Source organism: Salminus brasiliensis, chromosome 8, assembly GCF_030463535.1.
Source record: "Salminus brasiliensis chromosome 8, fSalBra1.hap2, whole genome shotgun sequence".
Lineage (NCBI taxonomy): Eukaryota > Metazoa > Chordata > Actinopteri > Characiformes > Bryconidae > Salminus > Salminus brasiliensis.
In genome coordinates this window covers 38017841-38042276 of record NC_132885.1, presented here as the reverse complement: position 1 = coordinate 38042276, position 24436 = coordinate 38017841, and the positions used below count along the sequence as shown (strand labels likewise).

At 41.7% G+C, this 24436-nt stretch overlaps 2 protein-coding genes across 6 annotated transcripts; both read left to right on the top strand.

Annotated features, from left to right (window-relative positions):
- The first annotated feature begins 7006 nt into the window (after positions 1–7006).
- LOC140560736 (uncharacterized) lies at positions 7007–12699 on the top strand. 2 transcript variants are annotated; one of them, XM_072685257.1, is made up of 6 exons: positions 7007–7068; positions 7393–7430; positions 9442–9594; positions 9671–9796; positions 10512–10538; positions 10650–12699. In XM_072685257.1, the coding sequence occupies exons 2-6, from the start codon at positions 7403–7405 to the stop codon at positions 11441–11443; spliced, it is 1128 nt and encodes a 375-aa protein (XP_072541358.1). In that variant the 5' UTR covers positions 7007–7068; positions 7393–7402; the 3' UTR covers positions 11444–12699. The 2 variants fall into 2 exon arrangements, with proteins under 2 accessions (XP_072541358.1, XP_072541357.1); XM_072685256.1 differs by having other exon boundaries at positions 7008–7165.
- Positions 12700–13634: 935 nt separating this feature from the next.
- Positions 13635–22485, top strand: mmadhcb (metabolism of cobalamin associated Db). Of its 4 annotated transcripts, XM_072686526.1 has the most exons (9): positions 13635–13692; positions 14556–14739; positions 14840–14878; positions 15904–16042; positions 16342–16559; positions 17411–17516; positions 18147–18277; positions 20870–20956; positions 21842–22485. In XM_072686526.1, exons 2-9 carry the CDS (start codon positions 14725–14727, stop codon positions 22034–22036), a joined length of 930 nt encoding a protein of 309 aa, XP_072542627.1. In that variant the 5' UTR covers positions 13635–13692; positions 14556–14724; the 3' UTR covers positions 22037–22485. The 4 variants fall into 4 exon arrangements, with proteins under 4 accessions (XP_072542627.1, XP_072542629.1, XP_072542626.1 ...); XM_072686528.1 differs by lacking the exon at positions 14556–14739 and having other exon boundaries at positions 13652–13692; XM_072686525.1 differs by lacking the exon at positions 13635–13692 and having other exon boundaries at positions 14079–14739.
- The last annotated feature ends 1951 nt before the right edge of the window (positions 22486–24436 follow it).

Genomic DNA, 24436 nt, shown 5'->3' with positions numbered 1-24436 from the left:
ATACAGGTGAAACTTTTGAATGAAAGATGTTTGCTGAATCCTGAATGTGGTTAGATGGTTTTACAAATGTAGTTAATTTTGACAATTTGGTGCAACCAGTTAAAGTAATAGCATAAGGGGCATGAATATTGTAAAATTGTCTTATTCTGCTTTTGTGATTGGAATAATGCATCTGCGTATCACAGGGCATAAACACTGAGAAATCTGTACCTTGTAAGGTTCCCATAATCCTTCTGCGAAAAAAAAAAATCAATTTTCTGAAGCAGAATTACAGAATTTCTGAATGTCACACAAGAGAGATACTTCTAATATAATTTGTACTCTATAACCAGCCAGTTGACTGTTCATAAACTTTTTCTGAAGCAGAATGGGTCAGCCCCACATGGCCACACCCCCCTTTAGTGCAGTAGTGGGCAACTGAAGGGCTGGATTCCTGCACAGTTTTTGTTTTTCCTGCTCAAGCACACAGGATTCAACTCATTCGGTAATTGTCAGGTTTAGTTGGTCTGTCAGAGAAGGAAACACCTGTGCTGGACTCCAGCTCTTGGAACTAAAGGTAAAGGTGCACACACACACTAGTGAACTAGGGGCAGTGAGTACACACACACACACACACACACCCAGAGCGGTGGGCAGCCAACTCCAGTGCCCGGGGAGCAGAGAGGGTAAGGGGCCTTGCTCAAGGGCCCAACAGTGGCAGCTTGACGAGCCCGGGAATCGAACCCACAACGCTGTTCTCGATAGCCCGGCGTTCTCTAACCGCTGAGCCACCACTGCCCCTATAAACATGGGCCAAACCCCAGCCCTGGTTGATGATTTCCCTGCTATAAACACATTTACAAGACAGATTTAATGTGTGCTCTTTATCCTACTGATTAGTGTGACAATCAAGTCAAGTCAAGTGGGTTTATTGTCATTTCAACTACATACAGAGTACACAGTGAAACGAAACAACGTTCCTCCAGGACCATGGTGCAACATAGACAGTGCATACAAGACACAAGTGCAACACAAACAAACAAGTGCGGACAGACAACACAACACAGTACAGACAGAGGATAATAAATCAGTGGTGAAGCAGGTCAAGTTTTTGTACGTTTAGTGCCCTGAATGATGTTTGGACAGGAACATATTTTTTCCCCTTTATATGTCTCCCTGTTCCACAAAATATAAAATATACAAAAAATAAAATAAATAAATAACAGACATGATTAAAGTACACATTCTATGGGTATTTGCTTACATTTTGGTTTTACCATGTAGACATTTTTGTCATTGCATAGCAATAATAGGTACATTACAGAGGTCATGTTTAGTCATTTGTTGCATATATTTTGCATGCAATGCCTGGGCCTTTAGCTTTCCATGGGAGAGTATTCAAAACAAAAAGCTGCAGACTCAGGGTGTTTGATCTGGGGTAAAAGAGAAGTGAGGCATGTTTGAGAAAAGCCCGACAGACACATGTTGCATCTGATGATGACTGCAATGTGTTGGTTCTGAGTGATAAAGTACAAAAATACTCCTTTGCAAAACTCAATAGACACACGACACCAGTCAAATAAAGCACTGACACACTGTGTGCGCGCCGCAACGCTGCACTGAGAGGAAGAGAAGCTGGATCATACCATTTTGCAAGGGGAGGGGAGGGGGGATGCTATATTTTATTGTTAAAATAATTGGTTTAACCATATACTCTCTATGGTTTTAACATTTCCAGCTTCTCAGAGAAAAGAATTTAAGCACCCCTTAAAAGGGCTAGCTACGCCCTTGGATTCCTGCTTACATAGAAAAGGACTTCTTGTCTTCTGTGACATGTATAAACACTGGGCTTTGCTTTGCTTGCCATTTTGTTTTTTTCCTCCCAGGCTCCAGCAGCCCCGGCTTGAAAACGTGTTCTGCTCTTATGTAAGACTTTTATGTATGTAAACACACACACACACACACACACGTACATATATATATAGGTTTGAAGTGTGGAGTCAAAACATGTTGCTGAAAAAACACTGCAAAGCTACCTTTCTACAAATGCAGTCAATCAGCCATGTTAATATGACTTCTTTGCCTTAACATACATTTTGCACTGGAGCTACAAGATAAGTGTAGCAAGTAAATACATGTCTGTATCTCATATAACCCCAGTAGCTCCAGGGTGATTTGGGAAACCAAAAAACATTATGTCTGATGTACTTTTCAGTAAACTATTAGTTTTAGATGTATAAATAAATATCCCTCTGTGTACACACAGGGTTGCTGAGCCTTGTTCTTTGTTTTCTGCGTCATATTTTACAACTGTTTTCCATCTCTGCTGATTGAGGTTTCTGTTGTGCTGGACTGTGATTTAAATTCTGCCAATAGCATGCACATTTGTTACAATGCTTAGGAGTTACATTTCTTTTCTTTTTAGCTAAAACTGTTTAAAATAAGATTTCATTATGAGTAAAAAGGTGCTTCTTGCGTATTTAAACCCGGAACCAGGAAAAACAAGGACAGTATTATCAAACACAGGAATCTGTCAGCCGAAGTTCCTGATAACATAGTGTTTCAAATAATGTAGAGATTCAATAAGATATTCTCTTATTCCCCATTTTCACAGTTAAGATCCACTTTCTTGTGTTACTGATTATATATCATTTATGCATAGAATCATTTAGTAATCTGTCTTAAGTATAATAAATATATCAACTTACCCGGCTTTTAGTGTACACAACTCATAGGGCACTCGTTCTAATCTGTGTCTTTAACTGGTCCATGAGAAAGTAGATTACTTCTCCATACTTTCCTCCATATTAAATGCAGGCTTACGGGTGTACAGCAAAAAAGGATTGTAAAGTATTCTGCCACGTTTAAGGTTGTGTAACATTTGACATCCTGCCTGTCTCACCATAGGCGTGTTTAAAGTGGGTGTGCGTTTTCCGCTGGCTCATGTTTCTGGGTTCATTAATGGAAATATGAGTCTACTGCATAACAGCAGGAAGGAGAGCGTTTTGCCCTCACTGAGGTATTTTTATACCCAGTATAAAATGACATTGACTTCATATCTATAGATTCATTCAAATCGTGTGATCTGAACCACAGAAAAACACTGTGTGCACAATTATTAGGCAGGTCTTATTTTCGAGGATTATTTTTAGCAATCACCAACTACAGTGCTCTCAGTTAATCCAAAATGTTAATAAACCTCAAACCTGAATGTTTATTGTTGGGCAACTATTATTGTGCAGAATTATTACGCAGCTAAATGGAAAAAAAAAAACCTTTTTCTATTTCACTATTTTCATCTGTTCAAGTGAGAATTATAAACGACACAACTTTCCAATAAACATTTGACATATATAAATACATTATAGTGTCCGATATAGCCACTTTTCAATAACAGTGATAAGCCTTCCATTCATGAAGTCTGTCAGTTTCTTGATTTCTTGACAATCAACTTTTTGTCCAGCAGGAACCACAGCCTCCCAGAGAGGTGTGTACGGTTTTCCTTCACTGTAAATCTCCCGTTTTTTTAAGAATTGCCCACAAGTTCTCAATTGGGTTCAGGTCAGGTAAGGAAGGGGGCCAGGTCATAAGTTGTTCATCTTTAATGTCTTTACTAGCTAGCCATGCAGAGGAGTGCTTGGATGCATGTGATGGAGCACTGTCCTGCATAAAAATCTTTGTCTTTTTGAAAGATGCAGACTTCTGCCTGTATCACTGCTTAAAGAAAGTGTCTTCTAAAAACTGAGCCCATCTTCAACCTGAAAAGGTCCAACCAGCTAATCTTTAATAATACCAGCCCATACCAGTACCCCACCTCCACCTTGCTGGCGCCTGACTTGAAGTGAACACTCTGTGCCCGTTACTGATCCAGCCACAAGCCCATTTATCTGGTCCGCAAAGAGTCACTCTCATTTCATCAGTCCATAAAACCTTTGAAAAAAGTCTTCAGATATTTTCTGGACCAGTCTGGACACTTCAGCTTATGTGTATGGAACTGGAAGATTCGATTCTTCTCAAATCCTTGGCAGTCAATTTGCATCTTTTTTTCCTCAACATGTTTTATGCAATCCTGTTGACTATTTGCAACAAAATGTTTTATGGTTCTGTGATCACGGCCCAATATCTTAGCAATTTCAAGAGGGCTGCATCCCTCTGAGAGACTTTTGGTCATTTCTGACTATTCAGAGAGAGTTAAATCTCTTTTTTGGCCCATTTTGCCTAAAGAAAAAAGCTGGCTAATTATTGTGCACACCTTGATATTGTGTGTTGACCTCTTTAGGCTACACCCTCCCTCATTACACAACACACATCACCTGCTATGCTTTAATCCATTAGGAATTCAAGTTTATCCAGCTTGGAGTTGGAAAATATGCCCAAGATTATTAATGTGGTCAAAATACTTACTTGCCTAATAATAATAATAATAATAATAATAATAATAATAATAATAAATATATAGAAGGTGTATAGAGACAATAAAGAAAGAATAAAGTATTCTCTTTAGACTTGACTGTTAAACTGTTTTTTTTTCTATCTCTGAATTTGTATTAGTGTGTTTTATTGGATGGTTCTAAAGGTTAATACACTGAAATGCAATCAAAATGTGCACAACAGAGCTGTTCTCATGGAACAAAATGAAGCATCGTTATATAATTATATTTGTTACACAATTACATTATGTGCGGTCATTATATGCTGTGGAAGCTCCAAGTTTACACAGATTAAAAAACAAACAAAAAAAAACATTGCTCTAACGAGGCTTACAATTAGCCTCTCATTACAAAGTTTACCTCTCCTGGATAAACGACCCCCTTTGTTCAAGTTTACAGCAAATTGTTAGAGTTAGAGTACACTAACTGCTAATTCGGTTACATCAGCACCAACTAGCGTGGTTGCAGCCGTTTTTCACATATCAAGAATGAAGATCCAGTCACAGCCACCTAGACACAGTTCTTTCCAAATCTGATCTGTGAACAAACCATCACAATTTTAGAATAGCTTTGTATATAATGGTCTTTTCATTTCATTCCTCCCAATAAAACTACCTTCTGAAACACCTCAGCTCCTACCCTGTTCTGTTCGGAAGTCTGTGCAGGTATACTAGTATCATTTCCCCACAGTCACGGCCAAGTTTATGATTCTGACCTGGTGGAAAACATGTCTTTGTGTTAAATCTGTTACTATAACTAATGTATCACCTAGAATCCAGAGATTCCCACATGTAAATATGAAAATGCAGTTTGAATGCATTTTACAAGTCAGCATTAGGCCTGTCTTTCAAGAAGGCCATATTTTCTATGATTGGTCATGTGAGGTCACATATTTGCTCCAAGTTCATGTTAACTTATTTTGATTCGTTTTAAAATTGAACAACTGCTTTATCCTCTTGACTAGACAACATCCACAAGACATTTCTAGTATTAAAGCTTTTTTCTTTTACAAGCATTAAATGTTTAATCTAGAACAGTCAAGAGCTGTTCATGTGCATAAAAAAAAAAACTATTCTGGTTGAAATATAACTAGGAACAAAGCTTAATTAGCCTTGTTGTGCTAATCAGCCATGCAAGCTTAAGTTGCAAGGTTAAACAAGTAGCAAATGGATAGTTGCTAACCTCTCCATGTCCAGTTACTTAAGGGAAAGTTCTGGTTATCATGCATACCCACAGCTATCGCACTTAACTCACACAGATCCCCCTACGGCCCAACGTAAGCAGTTTAAAACCAGCCACAACTTAAATGTATACTGCCAACACATCATCACATCCGGCTCTGAACAGTAGGGTTATCAAACTTTCAAAACTGGAGCACTCTCCAGTTTTCAGCCTCCCTCAGAAATCTTCACTGGGCTTCAGCACAGCCAACAGGAAGGCAGTTAACATGCCTGGCAGGCTCTTCAACACGGAAAGGTGAAAGGCTAGTTTGTCTTTGCCGAAGAGCGTCGAGCAATAGTCCTAAATGATGCATTTTGCAAAACAGAGAAGCAGCAGAGTGTTTCTTCACGCTACCCCACAACAACTCATCCCTACCTGGACAGACGAAAGACCAGCAATACGGAGATTCATTCTGGAGAAGAAAAAAAAAAGAAATAATAATCAATACATTGATTATTATCAACGTTAACTCCTCCCACTCAGTCCATGAAAACATTAGCGAGCACACAGCTTGCTCACTGGGGGTCTTAGTCTTTTTATGCTATTTATTTTTTGTCTTTCACTAATTACTGCTTGTGTAAAGCTGCTTTGTGAAAACACCAGATGTAAAAAGCTATACAAATATCATACATTTCTACATAACACTACTCACCGAGACCTGGCGCTGAGGGGTCTGTTCCTTAAAAGGTTTGAACCCACCCTTGCTGGACCAGTTTGAGTATTTGTATGAGTAACATGAGCCCCACTGTTCAGCCCTGCAGTCACTCTGGTTCAATTCACCCCTAGTTTTATTGGTCGCCTCATAACAATTGACACGTGATGGGCGGAGTCTTTTCAGCTGGATGGCAAGGAAGCTCAGGTAGGTGTTGAATTTTGGTGGATGAGGCTGATGAGCAAGTATATGGCTGACCTGGAGAGACACGCCCACTGTGAGGGGGCAACCTGCACCCTCTTTTTTTTATGATGGGGCCCATGGATTGATTCTCCCAGTGTGGTACTAGATAACAGCATTGTGTGGATTTTTAATAGCTATTTTATTAATAACAGAAATGTTCAAATAATTAATGTATGTGGAACAGGCCTGGAGATCCAGCTCGGAGCCATCCCGAATCTAACACACCTGATCCAGATAATGAAGGCCTTTAGGAGCAGCTGAGCTGAGCTCAGCTGCTCCTAAAGGCCTTCATTATCTGGATCAGGTGTGTTAGATTCGGGATGGCTCCGAGCTGGAGCTCTGCAGGGTGGTAGCCAGCTAGATCTCCAGGCCCAGGATTGAGCAGCCCTGGTTAGGATTGACCGGGGAGGAACTGTCCTCAGCAGCGTCAGTGATTCCGGCCGGAATGATTTCAGGGTAGCGCGCTTTTTAGGAGGGCGGTGAGAGAGCGCGTGTGAAAGAAAAACAGCGAAGCCAAACTTTCTTTATTTTTAATAATAAAAGGTAATTAAATGACATTAAACCAGTGTACTGCTGCTTAACTGTCAGAGTAGTTAGTTAAATGTAGTGCTAGCGTTGCTGTGAGGGTCTGGCCGGAGCAGTGAGTACACTTTCTTAGCTCTGTAAATCACTAAGCCTTTATTTCTTAATATATTAAATATATAAAAATCTGTGCTCATTAAAATGTGTTTATTACCTGTTTAAAAGTGGACCAAGAGAGTACAGACAACACTTGTGGACTAATAACCATGTTTTTCTACCTGTTTATCATTTTCTGTTTATTATTATTATTATTATTATTTTATTATTATTATTTTTATTTTATAGGTCTTGGAAAATGTCTTACGTGACTTCAGTCATGGCAGGTACACAAAGTTATTTTCCTCTATGTAAGAAAAATTCATGATGTTTTAATGTTTTGGCTGTGCTCAGTTTTCTAAATGAGTACAAACTAGGGCTGGGCAATATGATGATGATGATGATGATGATGATGATGATGAAGAAGATGATATTTTATCGTATTGTGATCAGGTTTGTTATTGTGATCCACAATATGCTTTTCTAGGCATCTAGAGGATATTGTTAGTGCTTCGTAATAATGATGATGATGATGATGATGATGAAGATGATATTTTATCGTATTGTGATCAGGTTTGTTATTGTGATCCACAATATGCTTTTCTAGGCATCTAGAGGATATTGTTAGTGCTTCGTAATGATGATGATGATGATGATGATGATGAAGAAGATGATATTTTATCATATTGTGATCAGGTTTGTTATTGTGATCCACAATATGCTTTTCTAGGCATCTAGAGGATATTGTTAGTGCTTCGTAATAAACAGTAAACCAGCAGGTTTCATTAGAAACAAGTGTAATCAGATGAAGTCGAGTAAATGTTGACTAAAAGCACAGTACTCAGTACGGGAGAGTATCTGAATAGTAGCTGGTAATGGTTTAGTCTGTGATTACATGTATCGTGATCAATATCCTGATGATGTATTTTTGTTTATGAGCATTATTTATATGAACAGAGGACACTCGACACCATACGCACCATGGTCACCTCTCTGACCACCCTGTTCTTGCAGTGACATGTATTTGCAGTGATCCTGTCTTGTTTGGATTTCACTTGACCGCATACAGGACAGATGTAAGCACTCTCCGGACGCAGCGACAGGACCGCGATAAGATCTCACACGATAAACAACAACAACAACAACATTCAGAGGAGTTTTTGGAGAAGCAATGCATTTTCCACAGTCGGTTATTACTGATAAGAATACTGGCTTCTCTGTGTTTTTGGAGATGTGGTGGCCCTGGCTGACGTTCTGCATTAAAGCAACGCTGTGTAGCATTTTTACCTTTTAGTAACATCTCCAGAATCATCACTGATGCATAAAGCTGGCAAGACGGTGCCATACGAATCATATTTGTGTAAAATCCTGCAGCATTACTCTGCTGCCTCAGTCCACATAGTCCTTATGCTTTCATTGACGAGCCTGTGTCTCTTAGCTTGTCCAGAAATGCGTGTGTAAATCATGTCCTTTAGGGGTGGCTTAAAGCATGAGTTCCACTTCTCAACTGTAGGGAGAGCCCAGGAACAAGAAGTGCTTATTCTGGCATAATGCTGCTTTAAGGAAGGACTTCAATATCGGATGGATAAAGTCCCTTTTCTGTTGTGACTAGGGTTACAACATGTTTACAGTCAGTGCAATAGACCTGATGTATGTTAAAGGGTTGGTGTGGCGCAACAGATAACACCACTACCTGCCCGTGAGCTACCACGCCATGTTGAAGACTGGGGTTCGATTCCCGGTCTGGGTGACTATGCTGCGCTACACCAATAAGAGTCCTTGGGCAAGACTCCTAACACTACATTGGCCCACCTCTGTAATACGAGGACCTTGTAAGTCGCTCTGGATAAAAGCGTCAGCTAAATGCCACAAATGTAAAGATATGCAAGATGTAAACAGGATTTGCGTGTTAAGCTGGGATTGATCTAAACATTACAGTAAAAATGTTATCACAATATTTTCACAGACATTTTCACAGCAATATTTTCATACAGCTGCAGAAAAATGCTGTCAATGTCTTCTCCTGTACAATGAGTTTTACTCCAGATTTGCTGTACTTCACCCATTTAAACCAGACTAATTATTAACCCTGTTTGTCATGAAATGTGCATTTGGCCCAGTGTTTTTGAAGCACTAATGATATGCTCAGAAAAGCATTTTGTGTATCGCAATGATTTAATTAATCGCAATACAAAAAACAATAAAACATATTGCCGGACCCTAGCTGTGAGATATTATTGTAAATTGTTATTCTTGGTCCGACTGTCCCTTTAACTTTTTTTTTTATTGCATTTACAGTGAAGATGTTCGAGTTTTCCAGTAAAGAAGAACTTTTCAGCTTTAATGCGAACCTTGACTGTCCGTACTGCACAAAACCTGTGACGGCATCTCAGCACCATTTATCCACACACCACCTGAGATTTGCCATACATTATACTGAATGTGGTATTGGTAAGTCATTTCATTAATTATCCTCACTTGCTATTCTAATATAGTCATGTTTAATAACATCCTCCTCTCATTTTAGGCAGGTTCTCTATACCGTGCTACTGCCCAGAGGAAAGACGTGGGAAGAGGAGCCACTGGCATTGTACAAAGTGCACAAAAATAATCCAGAGATCTTCAGATTTCAGACTGCACCTGGTCAACCACGGTTGGTTTTAAATTTTTATATATTTGAATTTGTGGGCTAGCAGACATGTGTACTGTACAGAAGTAGAGACTGCACAATCGGCTCACAGCAAGAGAGAAGGAAATATCAAAATATCTTGGGGGAAACGGCTCGTCTGTTCTTTCAGCCTCTTATGTGTCCATGAACCAGTTGGAAAATGGAAAGCAACCACAAACCCCATGAGAACTCTTTAGGTCTTCATTGCTAATGAGCTAAGAATTCACTATAAGAAGGCAACTGCACCTCCTGCTGCATTGCTGTTGGGGCAGCCATGGCCTAAAGGTTAGTTTCCTTTCGGCCCCAAGCCCACTTCTCTGATACGATTCCCAGGACTGGCAGTACGGTGCCCCTGAGTAAAGCACCCAACCTCCAATTCCTCCCTGGGTGCTGAGGTGGCTGGCCACTACTACACTCTCAAAATGAATCACCTCTGATCAGATGTTGTTTAAGAGGTGGACCATTCTCAGCACAGCAGGGGTATTAATTTATTGTGTGCATCTGATTTGCCCCAAATTGCCCAGTCAGGGTTTGTAGAAGGTAGGTGGACTTCAACTACATCAATTATCTAGGGCCTAAAGACACTCTGTCCCTCAGAGAACTCATCCCCAACTTAACGAACAGTCGGCTCAATTATAACTCAAGACTCACTGGCAATGTGTACTTAATAGCCCATCCACTTTTTTTGTCGTTGTCCCAGGTGTTGTGTTGACAGACAAACCTCTGGGTAAGTACATCATTTAATAACTATCTGTTTTAAAAAAATATGTAAATATAATTTTGTTAAATTAAAATATAAATTCCTAAATGCAATATTTTCTAAACTGCTTCCCTGCAGATGGAGAAGAAACCAGCATGGACTCATCATGTGTCAGCGAAGCAGCAGAAGACAAGATTGCCTGTCAGAAATGTGACTCACTATTCGCAACCCCACCAAATTTAAGGAAACAAACGAAGCAGCAGAACTGCAAACAGGAACAGCCCATGCTTTGCGTAGATGCCAAGAACGGGATATACGTGACCCCCAAGGACCCTCAAGGAACAAGCAATCCCATACACATCTGTAAGTCTCTTGTTTCGCAGAATTTTCTTTGCGAGCTGGACTCTTGCAGAGATTTCATGAGCATGGCTGCCCAGAGTGGAAATCCAGGAAAGGAGTGCTTTCACCTAGAGAGGACGAAGAACGCACGCTGCTACAGTCCGCCTCCACCGCTGTGCAATGCCTCATTGGAGGAGATGGCGGAAAAAGGCATCCTTTCGAAATCGAGGCAAGAGGAATGTATGGTGTTGGTTTCAAGGGCGTGTTCGGAGGAAGTGGACTGCGTGTTTCCGGTTTTCTGGGAGGAACACGGACCCGAGAGATACATCTACTTTTCCGTGTACGCTGACCAGAACGAAGCCTGGTGTACGTTCGGAAGGACGTGCGTCACGTTGGACACGAAGTTTGGTCAATGGCACTGCCAGTGCCCAGACGCGAACGACAGGCAGAACAGTTGCATCCATCAGCATTTGTGCATGTGGTGGGTCTTTCAGGAGCGCCCCTGCTGGCGGCAGAGCGCCATAGTAAACAGGGTGGAAGAAAGTGGAGTGATGCCGGCGAAGATCTTCAAGATTGACACGGACATGCTGTAGCCGTGTTTCCACAAGATACTTTGATAGTCCCATATTGTCATATCGCCACATTCTGTTGAACGCTGGATAGCCGGCCTAAAAGAGTTGTCTTGGCACCAGTGCTGGGGTAGCATCACGGCACAGGTTGTGGATAGTAATCGGAGTCGTTTGTGTTTTTATAGGCGTTGTTTTCTAAACGTTTTTAGAATATCAATTCCTTTCAGTTCATGCTTAGGAAAAGTCCCATTTGCATACACCGATCAGCCAAAACCAGTCATTCATGTTGAATATCTCAAGGGCTAAGATCTACTGCATATTAGATACATGATGTACATGAACAGTAGGTTTTTGTCGTCATAGTGTTGGATGTACAGTAAAGCCGAAGCGGAGACCTGATCCACTTTGGCAAGGGTCAGATCGTTATGGCCAGGCGACTTGGGATCCCAGCCTCAGAGCAGCTTACAGGAGTTGCTGCAAGGAGTTACAGGAATTACAGGAGGATCTGCTGCTGAATGTCCTGGTGGCAGATACTAAAGGAGGTCTTGAAGACCAAGCATGCAGAGGACCAACGGCATATTCGTTTAGGATAATCTGTGTACGTTTCGGAACAGAACAGAAATGTACAATATTATTTTTATATCTTTGTGAATAGTTCTGATTATTTTAGATACAAACATATTAAAGTGGAACATTCTCTCTTGTTTTCTCACGAATAGTAAAGAAAGAAGGGGCAATATGTTGTTTTCCTTTTTTAAACTGAAGCATTATTTCTCAAAACAAAAACGCAATATTTAAGTTGCCTAGAAATAATTATCATGGCATATCAAGATGCCACATGAGTAGACCAAGCAACATTAGCTATGGCTAGGGCTCCTCTCACTCCAACATGCCCTGCCCCGGAGATAGATTGTTGAAATGGATTTGTTTGTTTTTGTTTTTATGTTAAAAATAAGTTTTTAGAAAAGTTCGTGAGTAATCACAATAAGCCGGCTACATACCAATGTATGTATTTCCTTCTTTGTTTCATGGTATAGCAAACACTGCATGTACCGCCATTGTTACACATACATTGTCACTGTTGTGGGGGAACAAAAAAACAAAAAACAAACCCATAATAAAACCTTCATTTTTGCAAAATTGAATATAAATTGCATTTTTTTGTTTTATGTTGCCAAAATTTGATGCATAACAGACAAATAGAAGAAAAAGCCAGTACTGGAGACCCTCCGTCTATAAGAATACAGTGCTACTGCAACACATGCCACGTTGTACGTAAATGTGACGCTTAATGTCTTTTTGGTTTGATTTATTCAACTTTAATAAATATTATAACATTTATTATTCCTCTCTTTATATGTCATAGATAAGCACCTTATAAGATAAGCGCCTGGCCATGATATGATTTTTGTTTGATGATGATGATCGGAATGGTTTCTCAGTATGATCAAATTGATCAGGCTAGTCAACCAACACGACCAAGCTGGTCAATTCCTCAGAGTGACCAGAATGACCAGACCAACATGACCAACTTGACCAAGCTGGCTGATGAAATGGGTTTAGTTGGTCATACTAATCAACCAGCTAATCAATCAATCAGACGCATCATGAACCGTCTGGCTCAGGACATAGGAGGGTGTGTTCCAGATCTCATCTAGTTGAACCAGCCTGGTCATATACTGTCCCATCTAATGCAGCTAATGCACTCAGCTACTTGACACAGATGTGCAAATGCACACACAGCTGATCTACTCCTTGCCCATTCTATTAGCAAAAGAATAGGACAAACATAAACATATTGGCCCCATGCCTAATAATGCCAGACATGGGCTAGAGGGGTATAATACCCCCCCCCCAGCATTGAGCTGTGGAGCAGGGGATCATCCGCCATCCTGACCTTGCTAATGCATGTGTAGCTGAATGCAATCAAATCCACACATCAATGCTATAACAGAGATCTAGTAGAAAGCCTTCCTTCTTCCCGGGACAGTAGTGAGACAGTTACTCCAACAAATGCAGGATCCAGAATTTTGAGAGAAACAATGAATGAGTATTGGGTGTCCCAATACTTTTGTCCATATAGTATAGCAGTCACTACATGAGCTTGTCAAAGGAAGGGTGGGGGTGGGGGTGTGGGGGGTGTTTATAAAACTGAAACGCGTTTGGTTTGGCCTGTAGAGGCTTCCGTCGTCCCACTAGCAGAAGGTTACCGACAGAGGCTTTCAGAGGGAGAGGGGTTCAGAGCTCGGTCTAATCGAACAGGACGAACACAGGTGAGGGGCTGAGGAGCTGCTGCCCAGGTGGAGGGGGGAGGTGTGTGTGGCTGTGTAGGGAGGGCTCGCGAGCCTAAACACTACCTGTCCGGATAAGGCTCAGGTGTGTGAGCTGTAACCTTGTAGACGTGCTAGCAGCTAGCAGCACGCTTCCCACTGCACACCAGCGTGGACTGGGCCGGTCCACCTTAAATGCTGCACTGTTGGGTCTGTGGGCTCGTCCTGCTGCACCGTCCACAGCCAGGCTGTTTAAGGTGGAACGGGATAGTTGAGTTTTGAGCTTCTTTTGAGCAATTTTACCATTTATTAAGAACTTAATAAATGATGCTCAGGTGTTCTCTAATAAACACGTGCCTGCTGAGATCTGTACTGGTAGCCAGGTTGGTCTTTGATGGTCAAGGTGGTTGGGGGAGCTGGACATCCAGGTAAAACCGTACTACATTATTGTTATTTGAGCTTGGTGGCCTAGCTGGTCATACTACTAGATGACCACTGTAGACATGGTGGCCATTCTGGTCAACCAGCTTGTCAGTCAGGGTGGCTTACTGGTTTGAGTAGTTGAACCATCAGTTGAACCATCAAACTCAGAGTAGTAGTAGTAGCTGGCCAACCATCTGAACCATCAGCTTGAGCTGCCCAGGCTTTGGACATGGACAACCTGTCCCTCTAGCCTGTACGTCCCACACAGATCCCCTTCACGTTACTATCCGAATACGGCATTTACCTGGTTATACCTGGCTGAGGTGTGTTGGGGTCTCTGGTATAGAGCAGAGATGTACAACAACAACATGCACACAGAACTGGAGCTACTGAGCTGATAAATAACAGGAACGTTGTCCATGATACGAGCTCTTTATCTGCAGGTTCTCCTGATGAACATGCTTGGCTTTACCCAAGTAGTCTGGTTTACTGAGAAATCCCATCAAAGCTTTTTGACATACCCACCTCGACCCCGTTTTCCTGCTCTGCACGCCTGACTCGGTCCCAGAAGGACGTGAGCGTTAGTAGTCTGTACTCCGAACTTCAGCCGCTATGTCCAACCCTGCTGTAGGTGTGAGATGTTGCCCTGTGCTTTATACGACTCGATCACTTTCTTTCTTGACTCTGTAGTTACGCATTAACAGTGAGGCTGTCTTTTCACCCACAGGTGGAGAGTAAACAAAAGAAGCCCAACAGGATGACCAGTGTAAGTCAGAGCGCCCTTCCACAGTCTACTCTGAGTGCCGTGGTCAGGTAAACACTGTCCAGTTCAGATTTAGGCTCGTAAGTTTGGATTATGAGCGACGGACCAGAGCAGCCGGACACGGTAACCAGTGACGTTCAGCCTGTTCTGTTGTTCTGTGCCGCAGAATATATAATTAGTGTTTTTAATAATGCTCAGATGCGCTTAACACGCCTATTTACCACCCTGTTATTTTGTCTTCTCTTAGTGGAGGGGTAGGGGTGATGGGCTTTTATTGGCTGGTTTACAGAGCCGCAACAGTGTGCTGTTTAGCCTAGCTTTGTTTTTAGCACCGTTGGAAGGACATGCTGTTATGTAAATATTCCAGAGTTTCACCAGATAGCGTTACTGTCCTCTTGGTGTCGTTAATGACGCAGTGCATGGTCAGCTGGGCTAGTTTTTAAGCCTAGCACCTCTGCTGTTCCCTTCACTTGGCTTTTAGTCTAGCGTGGAGCTCCCTTTTACAGGCACGGGAAGTGTCTGCAGCAAGGCCTGCTTCCCGTAGCGAGGCGTCTTCCCATAACTGGGAGAGTCTGGAGGTGATGAGCTGCTCTCCAGTATCAACAACACCATAATCTCTATTATCAATATCTAAAGTCGACGTCGCGTTTGACCATTTCCACAGCTTTGACTAGGGCTAAACTTTTATAAGTCGCTCTGGAGAGGAGCTTCTGCTAAATACCTTACATGTAAATGATCTGAACAAGTGGGTGGGGTTTCTGTAAATCATGGGGGTGTAAATATAACCAGTTAAATAGCGTTACGTAACAGTTTAGGGGGTTTGGAGTCGGACAGTTTTCCAGCTTTGCTGGATGTTCTTTTTAAGAAGGAACAGCAGTATTTGAGGTTCACCGCTCGTCACGCCGCATTATTCCAATATACCTTCACCTCTAGAGCTCTTTAATAAGAGCAAACTGCACTGCTGTGTTGAAGTCTGCTGCAAGGACTCTGCTTTCTGCCACACACTCATACGTTGCTTTGTTCTCTAGGTGCTCTGTAGCAGAGCCAGGCTGGTGACGTACCTGCCAGGGCTTCACGTTCTTGTCCGCCGCATCACAGCGGCTCGATCTTTCTCTGGGACATCCGGCTCTGATGAGCCTCACATCAGCTTCGCGCCCCCTGATTTGGGTGAGTCCGCTTTGGTTGGTTTCTGAAATGGGGCGAAAGAATTACTCCCAAAATTACTGCTGCAGCTTCAGTTTCAGGCCACATAAACCTCTGCTCAGGTTGTTGCTAGTGGACAGGGATGGATTACTGACCGGGCTCAGTTCTGCCGGGGCGCCCCCCCCCCCCCCGGGTTATTGTTTGGTGTCAAACAAAGAAAGCCTACTATTACATTTTTTAGTAACTAAATTTTAGTCTTAATGTAAGTGATATTTTGTGACTCTTGCATTGTATACATGATCCTCAGTATTTCTCCATCACAGGGCCCAGGACGGTGTGGCCTGATGAGACCATGGGCCCTTTTGGACCTCAGGACAAGCGCTTCCAGCTGCCAGGGAATGTAGGTTTCTCCTGCCATTTGGAGGGTGTAGCACAGCAGAAGAGCGCACCGGTCCTCAAGACCGCACCAGATGTGCTGACGGCCCCATCCAGCAGCGAGAGGCACGAGTTCGTCCTGGCCCAGTTTGTCACAGAGTTCCATGTAAGGATTCAAGGTTAAATACGGTCAATGATCAAACACTGAGTACTGACAAAAGACCTCCTATAGCTCAAATTCTTAAGACTATCTGCTGAAACTCATCAGTACTATTAATTTAGAGTGAAGTCAGTGTTGGGTAATGATAAGCTGGTCCTCTACAAAGCATTTACAGGGTACTATAAAAGTTTTACTGTAGGTTTTTCATCTTTAAAAAAGGAGGGGAGCAGCGATCCAAGTACTGACTCCATCACTGCCAGTTCAGGCCCTAGCGATGCCATAGCCATCCATGGCTGGGAGTAAGAGAGCATAATTACACCCTCTCTCTGAGTGGGTAAGACGGCCATTCGTCTTCCCAATCACTCATAGTTATACTTATGATAAGCATACGACTAATGACTGCCTGTCTGTACAATTCTGAAACTAAGATATTGAGTACTAGTTACGTACTGCGTGCCCTTTGTTCAATTATTTTGTGTAAAGTCCAGTGTATGTTTGTTTTGAGGTAAGCTGGGTCTAAATAGCACTGTTCAGTAGAAGGCCAGTGTTTACAGTTATATTATTATTATACATACATTTACAGTTTGTAGTTTTGTTTCTTGTTCCAACTCATTATTTCCTTGTTACTATTTTTTATATATATATATATATATATATATATATATATATATATATATATATATATATATATATATATATATATATATATAAAATTATAAAGGCAGTATATTTCATTTTCTTTTTCCATTTAGGTTTTTGCTTGTATGTCGCAACTCACTTTCTTTTTCCATATTTTTGTCATGGTGCATCATAACATTAAACATTAGTCATTAAATATGATCCTTATTTACCCACAGGGAAAATATGAGGCTTCGTCACAGAGTGTCAACAGTGCAGACCAGTATTTTGACAATTCCAAAGTGGAGTGTGCGATACAGTCCTGCCCAGAACTACTAAAGAAAGGTGCGTATTGCAGTGCTTAATCAATTAAAAATGATATTAAAATTAGCTGATATTTGGCGGAATGCAAATAAATAAATATAAATAAAAATCTGAAATTCATGTAGAACTTGATGTTAGTTTTCAGGTGATCAACAGGGCCCAAGCACTATTATGGAGTCAGTAGAGCACAAAGGATTGGCAAATAGTTTTAGCCTCTGATTATAAAAGATGACCGTTTTCTCAAAATAATATTTTTGGGCATGACTTAAATTTGCAGAGTTGTTGAACCCGCTTACTGCAGCTAAGAATTGGGTGGGAATAGTTTGTAAAATATGAATGTTGTAATTTTGGTTTTGGGCCACTAGATGGTAGCATTGGCTCTCTTGTCTACTGCAATGCAGTGTCTGTAATGCAGTGTACTTACCAGCTTAAAGTTTATAATGGTTCATATCTTACAGTGTTGTGTGTGAAGTATTGAGTAAATTTACCAACATTTATCAAGAAAGACATGAGCATTATGGCAGTGTTCTCTGGATCTGTTCTATTCTATGCTGAGAAATGTTCACCTATGTTTGTCTTTTTAGACTAATTGCCCATACAAATTTATTCATGTGTTTTGTTTTTTTCCCTCTTGTATATAAAAAAAAAAAGACTTTGAGTCAATGTTCCCTGAAGCCCCCTCCAGTGACCTGATAGTGGTCACCGTAACTCAAAAGACAAAGAACGATATGACTGCTTGGTCAGAGGAGGTGGACCAGGAGAGAGAGGAGCTACTGGAAAAAGTGAGTAACATTTTTTTTGGCTGGTGGGAAACGGTTTTCTCTTAAAAGGTATATATTTATTTTAAACATTGTGTAGAATTGCACATTTGGGAAAAATAATCAGTGAAGAACTGTCGGTAATTTGCATACAGTTATCAAATAAGCCATCACGAAATATTACAACTCCTCCTGAGTTGTTTTTGTATCCAGTAGCTGCTCGGTGTTGTAGCTGTCTAACATTTAATTCAAAGCTGATTAAGCACCCCATAATAATGATCCATTAACTATGCGATTAAATGTTGTTTGGAACTGAAATGCTGGGTTAACGTGTGAGCCTCACAAAATGATTTATCCTTCAGTCTAAAGAGTGCATATATCTTTCAGCAGATGTTGTACCAGTCATAGTTTATATTTTAGTGGGGATTACTTTTAAACGGCTGCTAGTTCTTAACCTTTGCTTATTTATGGTGCTCTGAGAAGGGTCATGACCTGTGATGGTGTCCAGACAGCAGAAAAGTGCAGTGTTTAGGCTTTACTCTAGTCCGAGGAGCCCGTTTCTCACCATTCTTTGAATTCCATACTCGTTTGTCCTTTTACGTGTGTATAGACCGCACAAAAAAGCGGGTAGAGTCTGTATTTTGGGGTCTTTTCAATATAAGGATGCATTTGTAAGTATTTTTAAATCAAATTAAAATTAATTAAATGTAATTAGTGATTTTCTGGCAAAGAAAGTATAAAGTCATTCAAAGTTGGGTTGGTATTAAATAGTTTATTGTAGAGAAACCTTATCCAACTCTATCCAAACATTGGATGGAGCACCATTCATTATTCCAGAGAACCCAGTGCCACTGCTCCGCAGCTCAATGCTGGGGGGCTTTATACGCCCGGCCTTAGGTATGGTGCCTATAGGTTCAGGTTTATCTGCTTCAGAGAGGCCTACTCTATTGGCAGTACTTCTCTACAGGGACTAGACAAGCTGTGTGTGCACGCACGTGCATGTGCACATCTGTGTCAGCAATGGTTGCAGCCTAAGGTAGCTCAGTGCATTCATTAATAAGGGTGTCCACAAACATTTGGACATCTATTGCATGTCAAAGCTACCACAAACAATTTCTCTGGCATCAGACTGAGCATTCATAGCCCTTTTGTGTTCGTGTGGTACATGCGTTTTCCCAGTCAACATGCTCATGAGGGGCTCACATGGGTGGAACATGGGCCAAGCGGGTTTGTACATGCGGGCCTCAGCGTTACAGCCTACCCTAATCTCACGTGGGTCCCATGTTCAGTGTATAACCCAAATGGGGCAATATTTAACCCCTCCTGGTCCGGTCCCTGACCTGGTGGGGCCAACATAGAACCCATGGACTCATAACACACCCAGAAAGTGAAGTTATTGTTAAGGCCAAACTATAAACTTGATTTATTGGAAAATATGCTAGATTTTAAGCGATGGTCGTGACTGCCCAGCTTGACATTTTGTTTAATCGCTATTAAGCACTGTTTACTGAGGTCTTCAGGAGAAGTTATGGGGGAAGTAAACAATAGGAGACTCCCTCCTCTCCAAAGAACACCAGTGTGTGAGCATGTCTGCGTCTGTGAGGGAGAGACGTGCGTGATAAGGCAGTGCGTGCCCCTGGCGGTCTGTGTTATTCACCGTCTGGTTCACACGATGGTGGCTGAGCTTTGCTCTAATTGGCATCCGCTTAAGCCTTACAGGGCATTTTCCCTGCTTTTTTGTTGACTAATACATTCATTAATAAGAAAATGGGGCCATATCCTACATTTAGCTTTTCCTCAGTTATGACTTATGCGGTTTTATGATTATTTACATCACCATTTTCTTACCTCTCTTTATCCCTAAAATTTAAACCCTGTGTTTAGTTACAGTGCATTAAAGGGCTCATCATTGACTGAATTTCTTACTTAAAACATAAATAAATAAATAAATTGCTCGATGTAGTGTGTAAACTTTAGTTCAAGTCTCAAACAGTACTGTTTACTCCCTCCGCTCTATAGATTATAGAAGCAAAACTGCAAAAACAGCCCATTTTTAAGTCACTGTTGTGAATTCTTTGTATACATATCCACCCATTCTTCCTGAAATCATAATGTGTCTAAGGAGGCTGGGCTGCATTTTAAATGAGGCACAAGGCATGGCAGCCAATTACAGCAGGGTCCCTTTACATATATATTAGTCTTAGTTCTCAAGGTCAAGGAGTCCGCTCTCTCGACACGTTTAAAATGTACATCCTAGGTAGACGAGAACAAGCTGGGGCTTAGTGAGCAGCGAGCTGGGTAGAAAGCAGCCGATCTGAGATTTTTCTACTTCAGAGGAAACCACTGCAACCACGCAGTAGCAAAAACAAAAACTACCTCAGGTTATTTGCAATGGGCCAAATTTACAGTTCCCTTTCCATAAATGGGCAGAATAACGTTTACGTTTCCGTCCTGCTTCGCTTATCTCTTTGTTCTTATGATATGGACGTTTCAACTAATGCACTTTTATATGGCATGCTCTTATGTGGCTTTTGCTGGCTTTAGACAGGAGCTTTTTAAGTTTACTATGCCTAGAAAACACAGTTATGAGTGTAATGTGTGTCGTGTTGTCTGCAGTTCATTGCAGGGGCAAAGGAAATCTGCCTCGCCCTACAGAACGAGGGGTTTTGGGCCGACTTTATAGACCCATCGTCTGGGTTAGCGGTGAGTTCCGATGTAAACAGTTCCTTACGTCAAATGAACGATTGTTTCTCATTCACTTTTAGAAAGTATTAATTTTGCACCTAAAAATTTTCATTTGTTAAAGAAGTGATCTACCTGCATCTGTTTAAGGAATGTCTAAAGAGAGGAAAAATCTACTTAATGATTGATCACTTGGCCCAGATGCAGCCAGTCAGCCAGACTGGGACAATCTAGATGCTAACAAACACTGGACTTGGACTGTCACCAACTCAACCAACTGTAAATTCACAACTCAAAAATGTCTTGTCTTTTAAAACTCACAGATCTTCACAAACAAATGGATGTGATTTAAAACACAGTACGAATAACACAAAAATAAACTTCTATACAGAGCTGACTGCTGGGTCAGTCATTCTGAGTAACCGGAACCACTTACTTCAACCCACGGTCCAGTTGGTCTAGTCAAGTCCATCCATGCTGTTTTACTACATTAATTTGTCTGGGTGAAACAAGTAAAGATGAGTGTTTTTAAAAGACCGGTTGAGACATCTGAGGTGTGAATTTACAGACTTGATTAGTGAAATTAGTTTGCTTCTCTACTAAAGAAGCAAACTTCATATATCCCACATCTTGCCAGATTGGTGGCATCTAGGACCGTGTGAGAAATCATGTAGTTTCTATTTTGCTTTTCCAAACTATAACATTTGCACATCGCAACCTAGCGTATGGAGGTAGCCGTTGTTTTCAACTCAGGAAAAAGGCTTGTGCTCTTACCCATGAACAGACTGGTATTATTTGACCTCAGATGTTGTTACTGATATTATTGATGGTTTGAGTTAGATCGTTTTATCAGTCATGTATTGCAGCTGCTTCCGTTTTTCATACGTATTTCTTCTCGACCCGCAGTTCTTCGGGTCCTACACAAACAACACCCTGTTCGAAACGGATGAAAGATACCGCCACCTGGGCTTTCAAATCGAGGACCTTGGCTGCTGCAAAGTAATCCGCCACGCCCTGTGGGGGACGCACGTGTTTGTGGGAACAGTCTTCACCAACGCACCAGCAAACAGCCTTATAATGAAAAAGCTCCAAGGGGATTAATGTATTAGGAAAATAGGAAAATATCAACACTATTGTTTAATTCTTTATTTTTATATAAAAGGTTCAAAGCTATTTTTCCAGCCTCCATACTTGCATGCTCCAAGTGCACACAACCTACTCTAACTAACAGCACCACATGCACTTGGTGTGCTTAAGTATAGAGACTGAAAAAAATAACCTGAGAGTTGATTGCTTTCTCTCGGGCCGATCTGTTGGAAATCCCTATGGGGCACTTAGCCAGGTCATCCAGTGACTGGCACCATGGAAAGATGTATTTATTTTTGTGGGGGCGACGGGAGGGTCATCCATGAAGGGTACAGCTACATAGACACATGGCTGTTGGGAGAAGGTTTAATAATGGAACTGACAATCATTTGTAGAACTCCCCTTCACCCTCCTCCCCAATAATTTTATATATTTATTGATCTGTATAAAACGTAGAATGTGTCTTGAGTGAGTTTTTTTTTTTCCCCTCTCTCTTCAGTTCAACTTTCTTTGCCTTCGGCAAACCCTCATCTCAGCATCTCAGTCTTCCAGCTCAGCATATTAAGACAACTTTAAGCTAATTACATTGTGGCTAACTGAGGTCATCACTGTTGGGGCTGCTGTCGGAGAGCAGCAGCTGCTGGGGTCAGTGTAGCCGCAGCATCATTAGCATTCGTTAGCCCACAAGGGGCTAGATCACAGCAGATGGACGCTAATCAGTCTCATGACGCCCCAGTTATTTAGCGAGTAAATTAACAGGCAAAATTAAAAGAGACTATCTAACTGGTGGGAATTCAATTTAGCAATTTGTAATCTTGCTTTGCATCCAGAGTATTTGGATCAGAGTTCAAGTGCACAGCAGAGGCCTCGGGTAAATGGCCATGCCCTCAAGGTCTACTGAATTGTTGATATACGAAGAAAGTTGACATCACAGAGAAAAGACAATGAACTCAGTTAACCCTCAATCACGCTTTTGTCTTTTTGAAAGCGCAATGCCGTTACCCAAACAGAGAACTGCCAAACCATTTGAGCTGTGTCTCAGATCATATCAACAGCCTTTCTCTTTTTAATTACCACACCGCTGCTCTCAATGAACGTATTGTGGGCTAACCGTCTAGCTGAGACATTTGCGTGCACTGGGCAATATTTGGGCTAACTGACATGATGTTGTCCCAGCACAGGAGACGTGAGAAGAGACAGCGTAAGACCAAGCCCCAGCTGCATTAGCCCAGAGCATGCAGGGTTCACGCAGTGTTTTAGGCTACGCTGGCACGACCCCTTTACAAGTCTATCAGGCAAGGCCCCACCATGGCGCACCTTGACTGACAGGAATCCAAATTGGTTTTAATTGCCCGCTATTTTGCTTGCATGGGGGGGTTGATGGGATCTTAACTTTGTGGAAGTCATGGACTGTTGACAAACAGTGCTTTTTATGAATAATGCCGTAGACGAACCACTTTTGGTATCTTTAAAACACAGATGCTTCTTTAGACAACTGGCTTTCAACTGCAGTTCAAAGGTCTTAACTGCTCTGCTAGTTTCAGTTATTCTATGCCCCATCACTCCTGATCTGTCTCATCAACAGCTCACAATTTAAGTTGGACTAGCGGTGTTGAGGCCAGAGAATACCTGAAACTGCAATGCGAAGTGGGTCCCTAAAACTAGAGATTACTGGTTCTCAACCTGGGCCTCAGGGACCCAGAGCAAAGTTGGCTTGGAAGAGGTCCCTAATGATCAACACTAGCAATGGTCCCACCACTAAGAGGGTAAAGACCAGTGTCTACTCTAATACATGTGAAGCCAGCCAAGTACCACAGATGCAGCATTGCCAGGCAGCTAACAGACACCTGCACCAACCAAAAGTGCTTCTTCTATGGCAGTGGTCTCAAAGTCTGTTCCTGAAGAGCTACCTTCCTGCAGACTTCAATCCAACCAAGTCCTCGATTGGCAGACTGGAGACATTTACACTGGAAAATTTCTGAGTGCATCTCACAAACCATGGAAAGAATCAAGGCCATCCATGATCACTGACTACCTTAAATGTATTGCTTTCGGTACAAAAGACTCCAATCTGTTGTCAGACAAGGCCATGGGCTGTGCAGTAATTGGCCTACGCCTTTGTTGCTGAAAGAACTCTGAAATGAGATGCCAACACTACAGAACACGTTCCTCTAGTCATGTTGCTAGTTTCAGTCACGTTACCTGCGTGCTGCTGTCAACACTTTGGATCCAAGCCTTCAAGCATTTCCTCTATTTTGATGTCTCAAGCTGCCATATGGGATCCTCTCGCTACCTGTCACTCAAATACAGAGCATTCATGGTTCAGACATGCATTGTAGGAATACTTTCCACAAGGTGTTCAGATCAATCAAAGCAGATGTGCTAGCTTAGTGTTCTCTCTACTCTGGAAGAAAG

What these genes read in the sequence shown, in the direction of transcription:
- mmadhcb (XM_072686526.1), top strand. An exon ending in CTTCGCGCCCCCTGATTTGG is followed by an intron (nt 16,043 to 16,341) that starts GTGAGTCCGCTT and finishes TCTCCATCACAG; the next exon opens with GGCCCAGGACGGTGTGGCCT. An exon ending in ACCCATCGTCTGGGTTAGCG is followed by an intron (nt 20,957 to 21,841) that starts GTGAGTTCCGAT and finishes CTCGACCCGCAG; the next exon opens with TTCTTCGGGTCCTACACAAA.
- LOC140560736 (XM_072685257.1), top strand. Translation starts at nt 7,403, where the DNA reads ATGTCTTACGTGACTTCAGTCATGGCAG. An exon ending in CGTGACTTCAGTCATGGCAG is followed by an intron (nt 7,431 to 9,441) that starts GTACACAAAGTT and finishes TTGCATTTACAG; the next exon opens with TGAAGATGTTCGAGTTTTCC. An exon ending in ACTGCACCTGGTCAACCACG is followed by an intron (nt 9,797 to 10,511) that starts GTTGGTTTTAAA and finishes TCGTTGTCCCAG; the next exon opens with GTGTTGTGTTGACAGACAAA.